General features: G+C 41.7%; 1 protein-coding gene across 1 annotated transcript; it reads left to right on the top strand.

Moving 5' to 3' along the window:
• Positions 1-590: 590 nt before the first annotated feature.
• med4 (mediator complex subunit 4) lies at positions 591-6,812 on the top strand (the record flags this gene model as incomplete). Its single annotated transcript, XM_042334279.1, is given in 5 exon segments — positions 591-761; positions 978-1,035; positions 2,021-2,107; positions 4,985-5,116; positions 5,597-6,812. Coding segments are annotated over 5 exon segments (621 nt in total), but the record flags the coding sequence as incomplete, so codon positions are not given.
• Positions 6,813-12,260: the final 5,448 nt, after the last annotated feature.

Genomic DNA, 12,260 nt, shown 5'->3' with positions numbered 1-12,260 from the left:
AATATGTTATTGTTTGAAGTGTCGGAAGCAACAGCTCTCTTGTTTGCAGTTCCTATGAAAATCATCCTTATAGTTTCTCTGGTGTCAGGTGTCAGCTTGTGACAATCTAGTGGGAGTTTTAAACTGCACTTGTGCCAATTGAAACTGAGAATGACAATAGCCCTTTATAAACAGGAGTAAGGTAGAGACTTGTATGCCATTGTTTAACGTCATTGTAATTTAAACACGAATCTCAGAGTTGAATAGATAACACTCACACATTGTAGCATTGTTTCTGATTACGTACTTGTGGTTTAAAACTTTGGGTTTTCGTAACATACATGTCACTATCTGAATTGGAAATCTGAATTGTCCAATGGTGCTTCAAATACAACTTCTCCACATTTTTCTATGTTTCATCATACAGTAGTTTCTTAACTTTTTTATGATTTTTATTATAAATGGGGTAAAGTTCTAGAAAGGTGTAAATATTTGAGGAACATTCATTGGGGAAGGGAAAGGTTCTCAGTGTTTTTGCCTACAGTATTGAAAGGAAGAAAAGAGAATCTCAGTCTGGTAACTGAGGTTATTAATGAATACATATTTTGCAGGTTCTGGAACTATTAATTCAGAAGGATGGAGCATTCCAAGAACTAATACAAGTGTCATTGGAGCAAGGCAAAGTCCATGAGGAGATGCAACTTTTGGAAAAAGAGGTGGAAAAAAGAGATGCTGATATTCAGCAACTACAGAAGCAACTCAAAGAGGCCGAGCACATACTTGTGAGTCAAACCTTCTACTTTTTTTTTGCAAAAGTCTAGACCTGATCCTATGCTGTGTGAGTCCCAGTAATATATTTATAACGTGTTAAAATCCTAGAGGTATAAAGTCTCGATGAAAGCGAAAGTGGACAGTAGAAGTGCAGAAATCACAATGCACATGGGTATTATAATTGTTGTTCAATGAAATACCAATTATATTGTAATTTTTTTTGTTAGGCAACTGCTGTGTATCAAGCCAAAGAGAAGCTAAAATCTATTGAAAAAGCAAGAAAAGGTAAAAATGTTGCTGAATCCAGTAAAGCACATATTGTACAATTGGTGTACTTCAGAGACTAATTAAACACATTTTAGTTATACCAGGCTTCATATTCTGAAGAATTTGCTGTTATCAAAAATATGCCTTTGCCTGGTTAGTGGATATTAAGATTTAGATTTTTTCAAATGTGTTATGACTTTAGTTTGCTATAATGTGCTTGAGTGGTAAATTTCCAGCATCGACCTAAATAAATTGTTACTTTCCTCTTTACTGTAATCCTGTTTGTAACCAACCTGTACAAAGGCCTTGTTTATGTTTATGAACCGAGGAAGCAAGTAATAAATCTGCTTTTGGAAGACTGCATTATGGAGATAATCTGGTATAATTTAAAAAGAAAGCAGACAGTGAATGTAAATATTTAGGCTGCGTTTGTTCCAAAATCATTTGATCACTTATGTGTGTTTGTTTCCTTTAATTGTGCTTTAAAGTGAGTTAATCTCTTCATTTCAATCATTTGACTGTGTTATCCTCAGTAGATTATGAAGCAGTAATTGCAGTCTGTGTAATTTCAGCACTACATTTAACTGTTGTCATTTTTAAAACAATGGTATGTAACTTTAAATTGCAAAATGCAGGCAAAAACAGCCATTGAGTCTTGTTCAGCAACATACGGTCAGCACTTTGAGTTTAGGCTCCTATTGTCTTCTGAGTCCTTTAATTTTAAATCTTACTTGCTTCTAATCCTCTCTAATCCCATATTACTCACATTAAAGCAGAGAATGGACAGTGATTGGAACAACCAAGCTGTAGCACTTTGTTTGTCTTCCTTTTTTCAATGTTTTTCAACTGAATGAGTAAACATACAATGTCAGGTATTCTGTGAACTGTATACATAGAAGTTATCTTTGTGGCCTTGAAAGCACTTCCTGGTTTCTGAAAGTACATGGATTAAACATTCTTTCAGAATTGTTCAAAAGACTAAAGAAATGTTTTCTCTTTTTAGGTGCCATCTCATCAGAAGAACTGATCAAATACGCACACCGGATAAGCGCTAGTAATGCTGTAGCAGCCCCACTAACCTGGGTACCAGGTAACACTTCATATAGGTTTCTTTCTAATTATTATAATGGAGAATTCCCTTGACTATTCTCCTACTGTTGATTTCTTGTATTTTGTTTGGTCACCTGAGTGTTTTTACACATGTGAAAACCCATCATGCTTAAGAGTATTCAAACATACTGAGAGGTTCTGTCCCTGAATGGTTCAGATCCCACCTCACATCGTCTCCACTTCATCTCCACAAACGGCTTCTCCTCTAGCCCCCGCACTGTCTCATGCGATGTTCCTCAGGGCACTCTCCTTGTTCCCCTCTTCTTCAATATCTATATGCTCCCTCTTGATCACTGTCAGACATAAAGTGGATGAGAGCTAACTTTCTACAGTTGAACGTCAACAAGACTGAGGTTCTCCTGATTGGCTCCCGTCAGAGCCTCCACACCTCAGGTGCTGATAGCATTACTATCCAAGGATGCACACTCCATCTCACTGAGTCCGTCTGGAACCTTGGTGTCTTGTTTGACCCTCAACTGTCCTTTTTACCCCACATCCGTGCCATGACCCACTCTGCCTTTCCCCACCTCCGCAACATCGCCGAGCTCTGCCACTGCCTCACCCCTCTACGGCCTTGTTCCTCCCTACCTCTGTGAGCTGCTGGCCCCTTATAAACCTATCCACTCCCTCCGCTCAGCAGGCTCTGACCTGCTCCAAATTCCCCCGCCGGGCCTGCTCCACCATCGGTGGCTGGGCCTTCAGCCTTTCTGCTGCCACCCTATGGAATTCCACCGCACATTCCCTTCGCCTCACTCCCTCACCTCCTTCAAGGCACGTCTCAAAACCCTCTTTGACCAAGCCTTCGATCACCCTCCCTGATCCTGACCCCCAGCTCCGGTCCAAATTCCTGACTGTGCAGCGCCTTGGGACGTCCTCCCGATGTGAAAGTCACAAATGACATCCTCTCCATCTGTGACCAGGGCTCCCTCTGCCTGCCCGTCCTCCTGGACCTCTCCGCTGCGTTCGACACAGTCGATCACGCCATCCTCCTCCACTGCCTTTCCTCCGTCATCCACCTCAGTGGGACCACACTCGCCTGGTTCGAGTCCTACCTCACAAACTGCCAGCAGTACATCTGCATAAACGGCCTCTCCTCCCGCTCACCTGTGGGGTACCCCAAGGATCCATCCTTGGCCCCCTCCTCTTTCTGATCTATATGCTCCCTGTTGGGGATATCATCCGCAGACATAGGGTACATTTCCATATGTATGCAGATGATACCCAACTCTACTTTTCCACCTCTCTTTGTGACACCCAGTCCCCTGATCTGTCAGCCTGCCTGTCAGATCTCAGGGGCTGGATGAGCGCAAACTTCCTTCAGCTGAATGTTGACAAGACGGAAGCCATACTCTTCGGCTCTCGTCAACATCTAAAATCTTATGGCTCTCACCTCCTCCACCTACCCGACCTCCCCCTAAAACTCTCCGAACCCGTACGCAACCTAGGCGTCAGGTTCGACCCCCAATTATCCTTCCTCTCCCAAATCCGGTCCCTTACCTTTTTCCACCTCCGTCGCATCGCCCGTCTCCGCCAATACCTCTCCCCAAAAGCCGCTGAAACTCTGGTCCATGCCTTTGTTACCTCTTGGCTGGACTACTCCAACGCCCTCCTCGCCGGTCTCCCATCCACTACGATCCATAAAATCCAACTCATTCAGAACTCTGCCGCCCGCATTCTCACCCGCATGAAACTCCGCTCTCTGATCACCCCAGTCCTTGCCAGACTGCACTGGCTGCCTATCCCAGAGAGGATCGAATTCAAGATCCTCACCCTCGTATTCAAGTCCCTGCACTCCTCTGCACCCCCCTACCTCTCTGACCTCCTCTCTCCTCAGCACAGTATCCGTTGCCTTCGTTCCTCCAGGTCTGGCATCCTCTTTGTCCCCCGAGTCCTCCTCTCCACCCTCAGCGGCCATGCCTTCAGCCACTATGCCCCGAGGCTCTGGAACTGCCTTCCTCACTCCCTTCGTCTTGCTCCCTCCCCATTTTCAGGTCTCTGCTGAAGAGCTTTCTTTTCGACCGCACCTTTGGTCACCTTTGCCTCCCTCTCCCTGGCTCGGTCCCGGGATCCGAAACTGTAAAGCTCTCTGAGACGCCGTCCGGCGTGGAGGGCGCTATATAAATCCAAGTTGTTGTTGTACAAAAGTAATTTGTACTGTATTGTATTATTCACATTTGTATGCCAGGTACACAGTGATGTCCCCTTTTCCTGGAATGGAATGGGGAGAGAGAGGCACCCTGCTTATCTAATTCTATATAGGGCTAAGCGCAATATTACAGGCCTATTTGGCTCAGGAACCAGACTACTGAAGCTGCCACTGAGGGTTGACCCTGACAATGATAGTTTGTTGCCAAGTATCACCCTAGAGCCAACTCAGCTCTAAGGAGACCCCACTTACGTACCTTCCCTCCCCTCCTCCCACAAATTTCTGTACTTTGTTGTATCTATGTAATTAAACTTAATTGCTTAACCATGGTTATATTATGCGGTGTATCCAGAGAGAGCTATATAAAGAATATCAGTGAGTCCTATTCAGTATTGTTGTTTTGGTACCCATGCAATTCTTTTCTTATCCAATTGCTTTCTTGCTGGATCCCTGAGAATTGGGTATCAAACATCACAGTCAAAATAGCACAAAAGTTGAGAATTGGGTATCAAATATCAGGACTGTTATAGTGAACGTGTTGGTCTGTAAATGGCTGTTAATCTTTTTGATGGTTTAATTACTGATCTATTGCAGTATTTGGAAAGTTGTTTATCATAATGTTATAAGTGTTATGGGTAAGACATGTTTTTTAATATATTGGAGGGCTGATAGGATATGAACATGTGATTTAATGAATGTTTTCTGATTAAGGTGATCCACGGAGACCCTATCCCACTGATCTGGAAATGAGGAGCGGGCTTTTGGGTCAACAAAGTAATCTTTCAACTAATGGGATGAATGGACATCTGCCTGGGGATGCACTGGCTGCAGGGCGATTACCAGGTAACATCTATTAACAAAATGCTTGTGTAGGTGTAAACTCTGGGCAAAATTAAATTTGAAATGTGAAGTTCTAACAGTACATTACATCAAGACTAGAAACCAGTAATTGGAAATGTGGTGTATTTCAGTTTTACCTACAAACCACAAGGTGCTTGTTGGTTCAAGCCACACATTGAAGTCTGGTCTTATAGTTCAGTCTGACACTCGGATGCAGTATTGGCAGGTTGTCATAAAAACATTCCTCGGCAATTGAGAATATTGTCATTTTATGTTTTTTTGGTGGGGAGGTATGTATTTTACAGCCAGCTGTGGTTTTGGATTGAGAAGGAACGAGAATTAGCTCTAGCAAGGAAAACAAAACAGACCAAAGAAGAACTTTGTAAATGACCTGCACCAAAGCCACCTTCAATGAAACAAAAAAGCTTTGTTATATCAAATGGCAAAATGGTTAAATATTTTATGAAAATTATCTGATTTCAGATGTACTTGCACCCCAGTATCCATGGCAGTCAAACGACATGTCTCTCAACCTGTTGCCTCCAAACCACAGCAATGACTTTATGCTGGAGCCTCCTGGACACAACAAAGAAAATGAAGATGATGTTGAAGTTATGTCAACTGATTCTTCAAGTAGTAGTAGTGACTCTGACTGAAGTAAAAAAAGAGAGCAACATAGTCTAAGGCCCATGAAGAACATGCTTATTCCTCCAATACTGCTGAAACATAACTGATATGAACATACAAAGAAATTGTATTTTGGAGATAAGAGGATCTTGTATTCTTCAAGTATGAAGTACAGCTATGTGTGTACTAGTCTCCAGTGATGGATTTAGTGTAATGTAATCCAATTTAATTTAATAATAGGGGTTGATAATCACACCAAAGTTTACAAACCTCTATGAAAATGTCAACAAATGTGGCTAACAACACAGTGTGTACTTGCGTTATAGGTTATTATCAGTGTAAGAATAATATTTTGTCACTGGTGAGAGAAATCTATGGCTTTTGAGTACGAGTGAGTATTTGATTTCTAGGCTTCATAGGAACTGGAGCAGGAAACAAGTAACAATATGTCAACTTATTATCTGAGGACTTTCTGAATAAAGAGAAAATAGCAAAGCTTTAAAACTTAGCTTTAGACATGCAATTTACTGAGTACAATTAAATGCATTTCAACAAAGTTTTAGTCTTAAAAGCAGATGTGAAGTGGAGTTGTTTCTATGTGTAACAGAATATCTTCAAGCACAGTCATGTCATCTCTGACACTTAAATTTGAATCCCAGCTCAAACTGATTGGATCAAAGTGCTCTTTCTGCAGGCTCTATGAGTACTAAAAATAGTGAACTAGTGCAAGAAGGTGTGGACCACAGCACAAAATTACTCATAGTAGATATAAATTATTAAACAAGAAGACTGCTATGGAAAATGAAAAAATGCACTGTTTTAGTAAAGGATGATTACTGTAGAGTAGAGGGAGTTTAGTCATCAAGCCATGGTAAATGATTGAAACGGTAGAAATGTTGCATTCTTCAGCACGATGCCTCATTTTAATTAGCCCCAAGCAACACCTCTTTAGATTGAGAGCAGCTAAAGCAATTCTATTGTGTTGTTAAAATACCTGTACACTATAATGCAAACTAAAATTTTTGTACACAGTTTACTATTTTTTTCAGGTGTAAATTTTTGTAATTTAAAAAGTGCTTCATTTGTGTTTTTCTACTTTGTAAATAAAAAAATTGAAAACTAGAAACAAATTGCAAGAGTATTATTTGCCACCTCTAGTTAATTATGTTGATTGTATCACTGACCATTAGGAAGTTTCATTGATGTATTAAATGAGATTCCACAGCTTTAGGTGGACCAAGCATTGAATTTCAAACTATGTAGCTCTGAATGTAGCACAGAGGAAGTTGTTTACTGGATTTCAGTATTCTCCTTGTTGGGCTGCTTTAGAGCTTCATTCCCCTATATGCTTTTCTTAGTTAATTTCCTTACATAGCTGTGGTTAGTTCATAAATCAGTGCTAAGTTGCTGGGATGTGATGCTTATACCATCTGGTCCTAAATTCCAGTAAGTAGGAATACTGTATCCTAAGCCTGATATATTTTCTCAGCAGTTTCCTCAGCCACTTCCGTCTTCGACGTGTTTACTAACCAGTTTGGTTTTATTTTAGTAAACACTGCATCATTTGAAACACTCAAGTTTTTTTTGTGTAAGGCTTGAATTCTTTGTTTTTAATGAATATGAAATGACTAGCAGATGGTAGGTGCAGAGAACCCCTCTCCCTACCACACCTGCCAGTCATTACATATTGCTTAAAATGCAATATTCTGGTGTAAGTTTGAAGCTACATTTAAGCCAATGGTAAGTCCTGTTTGCTTTCACATTCTAAAAGCTGCTCTTGCTGTTCCTCTGGATTTTAATTTGTATTTTTGTGTACTTTTCATCAGGATTTGTTTTGTGCACAATGGGCATATTCTGTGATGGTGAGAAACTGTTGTGAGGAGTCTATTTTAGGTTTAACCTGAAGCCTTTCATTATTGTGAACCGTAATCTCTTAGACATGGTGATGGGCTTCTATCTGAAGAAATTATTCCTTGAAAGGATTGAAGGATTATATGTATAAAGCTAATGATTGTCTTCATTGGGAGCAAAACAGTTAAAAAGGAAACATACTTTACATTTTTTGCTGGTTCAGTACCCCAGAAATATTCTGGACTTTGCTAACTGCTCATAGCAATGCCAGCTAGTGGGAGGAGTTGCAACCAACCACAGCTTGTTATGCAAGAGGTCCTCTAAGTTAGGCAGCTGAACAAGGCAGCCTGACGTAAAGTTATGCTAGGCCATAAATAAAGCATTGACATGCTCTATTTGCATATTTTTATAAGCCAAAAAAATGCCTCTAGACTTTGTTACATTATCAAAATGGTGATAGGACAGATACGAACACACCAGTTACTATTTGCTTTCAGATTCAAGAATGGATGAGAGGCAGATAGACTTTCCATTCCCTGGCTGGAGCAATCCTCCACATTTTCCTTGATTACAAATGTTTTAGTCAAGAAGAAACAACAATGATCTGATAGATTGCCAACATTTCCAGGGCCATTTAAATTCGCAGACAATGGTTTTAAACCTAAGAATATGAGAAATTTCAGATCCCTAAATCCTGTACTTAATCCCAGATCTATAGCATCTTCCATCTAGCAGCTGTGGAAAATAATGAACCTGATTTTTAAGATACCTCTGCACTTTTACATAACACCACAGTGTGGCAATAGTGGTGACCTTCGCACCAGAATTCACTGCACAAAAAATGTAGATGTCTCCCTCTGGTGGGGTGGAAAAGAACATTGCAAGCAGTTTGATCAAGAATTCACTGCTGCTGAGTGTGAGGGCATCGTGAATTCTCCATGAACTGCACGGGAAACGCAGGACACTAACCTCTAAACCAAATAGTAAATAATTTCTGATTACTTTCCCCTTCCCACCTCAGACAGGATACTGTGCCAATAGAAATAGATTTTAGGCTAATGCTGAAAGGAAAGGTAAATTAAAAGACTGTGGGGGATTGCTAATAGGAAAATATTGTATTTAAACAATTTCAAAAGAGGGTAGCTTCTCCCTTAAAAGTTACAGATTCTTGTACTATGGCTCTTTACGTGTCTCTTTTGTCCTGCTGTTTAGTTGCTATGATTAAATTGTCCTACTTCTGTACTGTACTCTAAATTAACATCAATAACAACAAAATTACATTTGTATACATGTCGGGAGGACGTCCCAAGGCGCTAGACAGACAGAGTTACAGACCTGGGGTGGGGGAGGGTGGAGGCCAGGGGGGAAGCAGGGAGATCGAAAGCACGGTCGAAGAAGAGGGTCCTGAGGTGGGTCTTGAAAGTGGCGAGGGAGGAGGTGAGTTGGAGGGACTGCGGGATGGAGTTCCAAAGGGTGGGTGCAGAGTGGCGGAAGGCCCGCCCGCCGATAGTGGGGCGAGCAAGGCGGGGGACGTGAAGCAGGCCAGAGCCCGCTGAGCGGAGGGAGCGAACAGGGTGGTAGGGGGTTAGGAGGTCGGAGAGGTATGATCTGCAGCCTGTGGAGGGAGGAGTTGGGGAGGCCGACAAGCAGTGAGTTTGCATAATCGAGCCTCGGGCATAGTCGAATTAAATGTCCCAAGGTGCTGAAAATCTCTAAGTGCAAGGAAAGAACCACGAGTGTTTGTTGGGGTGAGACATTAGATTATTTATTATTTATAAATGTTGTCTGAAAACATAATATGTACAGATATGATTGCCCAAGTAACAATGGAAAACATAATACATTTTTACCAGGCAGGTAGGTGTTGGTGTAAAATTACATTTGTTTATGTTCAATGAGCCTCGTGTTTTTAAGACTGCAGTAACGGATATAATTGCTGCTCTCATCTTCTAGAATCATCTCCTCTCAACAATATGAGGCTCCCATGCAATTCAGATCTATTCTATTTAACCCGATTAATATGTGCCTTTCACTGCAACAACATTTTAAAATAATGTGAGTAGGGCTTGCAGAATTGGTCAGAAAAGCCCAGGAATACAGGGTTCATCATAAGGTATTCACAGGCAGTAGACACTACCTCAGGATGCCAGTGAACAGAAGCAACTTCAAATACATGCAACTTACGGAACATGCAGAAAGAAAGTCAAAATGACTTGTACTTTTAGAATGCATTTTTATCTCAAAATCTCACAAAGCACTTTACAATCAAGTGCAGTGACTGTTTTGTAGGCAAATTGTTTAGCCAGGTCCCGCTGCCTCAAACAATGATGAGATGAATGATCAATTTTATCAGGATTGTTAGCTACAGCACTCTTCTGTTTTCATAGAGTGTCAAGGGATCTTTAACATCTAACAGACAGATGGGACCTTAGTTTAACTGCTCATGCGAAGGATGGTATCTCTAACAACGCACTACTCGGGTGTTATGGCTGGAATTAAACAATTCATCATGATCTGCTGCTTTACAAAGGCAACCAGTATCCAATATCAATGATGGAGCTGGATTTTGCAACCGGGGGGCGCTGGGTCATAGTGACACCCCCTTCAATTACACCTATTGGCCCTCTTCCTGTCTCTCTATGTGCTGCCTCTGCTGCCACTGAAGAAGCACCATACACACACCTAAAGGCTGCAAGGAAGGGAGCAGGGGCAGTTGACCATATCCTGCCCCCCATTACCTCCACCACTGCCCTATATAAAAATATGTTTCAATATACACACACCTGGATGAAACACAGACTAACAAATATACTGTTCAAACTAACTTGCGTTTCAATATGGTTCTTAACCAAGTTCAAACCTGAGTCTTCACAGCAAAAGCTGTGTGCATTTTTCTTATAATCACATCAAGAATAGACAGAACCATTCTTTGAATAGATGTTGCACAAGTTTCTGCTATTGTTATGCAATTCAGCCAGTCATAAGGACACACTTAGTAGGCAATGTAAGTCAGTTATTATGGATACGTTACTGATTTTAGTTACTTGACATTTACACAGCATTTCATTACCTGTTCCGATCAGTTCTCCAGCATTCCAAGGAGTATTTGCTTAATATGAACAGTAATTAAAGAAACCATTTTGCTAAGTAATTGAATGTTCCTATTGAAGACGAGTCTTACTACACAATTTGATTTTTTAAAAAAGCTTTAGAAAAATGGTATTTTTATGATAATATTCATTGAAATTGATACAATCCTTTCACATCAACCAATGCAGATAAAACCCTCGTCCACGCTTTTGTCACTTCTTGGCTGGATAATTCCAATGCTGTCCTCACTGCTTTCCTCAGCTTCACTATACACAAAATTCAATTAATTCAAGACTCTACCACCCATCACACCAGTCCTCCAATCACTGAACGGATCGATTTCAAGATCCTCTCACTCATTTTCAAATCCCTTCATGCCCTCACACCTCCCTATCTCTCTGATCTGCTCCCCACTCCACCACCCGCTGCCTCCGCTCGACTGCCTCCGGTCTTCTGTTTGTCTCTCGCTCCCTCCACTCCACTGTCGGTGGCTGTGCCTTCAGCCACTATGCCCTGAAACTCTGAAACTCTCTCCCTCAATCCCTCCTCCCTCTCCACTTTCAAATCCCATCTAAAGATCTTCCTTTTTGATCGTGCTTACGGTCACCTCACTCTCCTGACTCGGTGTCAGACTTGCCACTGTCAAGTGCTCCACCCCACGTGAAGGGCACTATATAAATGCAAGTTGTTGTTGTATCTCAAATTTATCTATATTATACATTTCATTCATTTATTTATCTAAATGAATTCGCTTTTCATTGATGTCTCTTTTAAAATGATCGCAATCTTGTTTTAATAATACTGCTGCAGCAGTTCCAGTTGAGATTCTGATTTTTGAGTCAGTCGTTAAAGCACGCTAACAACAATAACACAACTTGCGCTTATATAGTGCACTCCATGCAGGGCAGCATCTCGGAGAGCTTAACAGTGGCGGGGGTGGTGGCCGTAGATAGATGAGAGGATAGAGGGGGCTTGAGGAGGTGCACGGAGAAGATGAAGGATGGTAGAAAACAGCATCTTTGAATTGTTGACTGCCTCCAGGATGAGGGCATTTGTGAGGGACTCAGGGGGAAGCTTTTTCCAGGGGCAAAAAAAAATGGTGGAGGGGTTTGGAAGAGTGGAGGGGAATGTGGGACGCGAAGGAGATGAGGAAGTGGTTCAAGATGGCCTTGTCTGTGATAGACAGGTCAGAAATGTCAAGGCCATGTGTGATGACGAGGTAGAGGCCATGGTTGTGGGTTGGCGAGTCGATGTGAAGAGTGAGGTTTAAGGAAGAGAGGAGAGCAGTGAAATCCGAGGAGGTGGTGCAAGGGGAGTTTAGGTGGAGGTTGAAATCACCCATTATGAGCAGGTGTTCAGTGCAGAGGGACAGGGATGAGAGGAGAGAGGAGATATCAGTGAGGAAGGAGCCAGGAGGTTGGGTGGGGTGGGTGGGCAGTAAACTAGGGAGGAGTGGCTTTGCGCAAAGATAATATAATTTTCCATGTAAAGTCATTAATATTTCAGCATGGACTAATTGAGCTGAATGGCCTATTTCTATGCCGTCTCATTCTATCTGATTCATATCATTCCATGTAAT

The sequence above is a fragment of the Callorhinchus milii genome, unplaced genomic scaffold (genome assembly GCF_018977255.1).
Source record: "Callorhinchus milii isolate IMCB2004 unplaced genomic scaffold, IMCB_Cmil_1.0 Scaffold4, whole genome shotgun sequence".
NCBI lineage: Eukaryota > Metazoa > Chordata > Chondrichthyes > Chimaeriformes > Callorhinchidae > Callorhinchus > Callorhinchus milii.
This window is presented reverse-complemented; position numbering and strand designations above follow the sequence as displayed.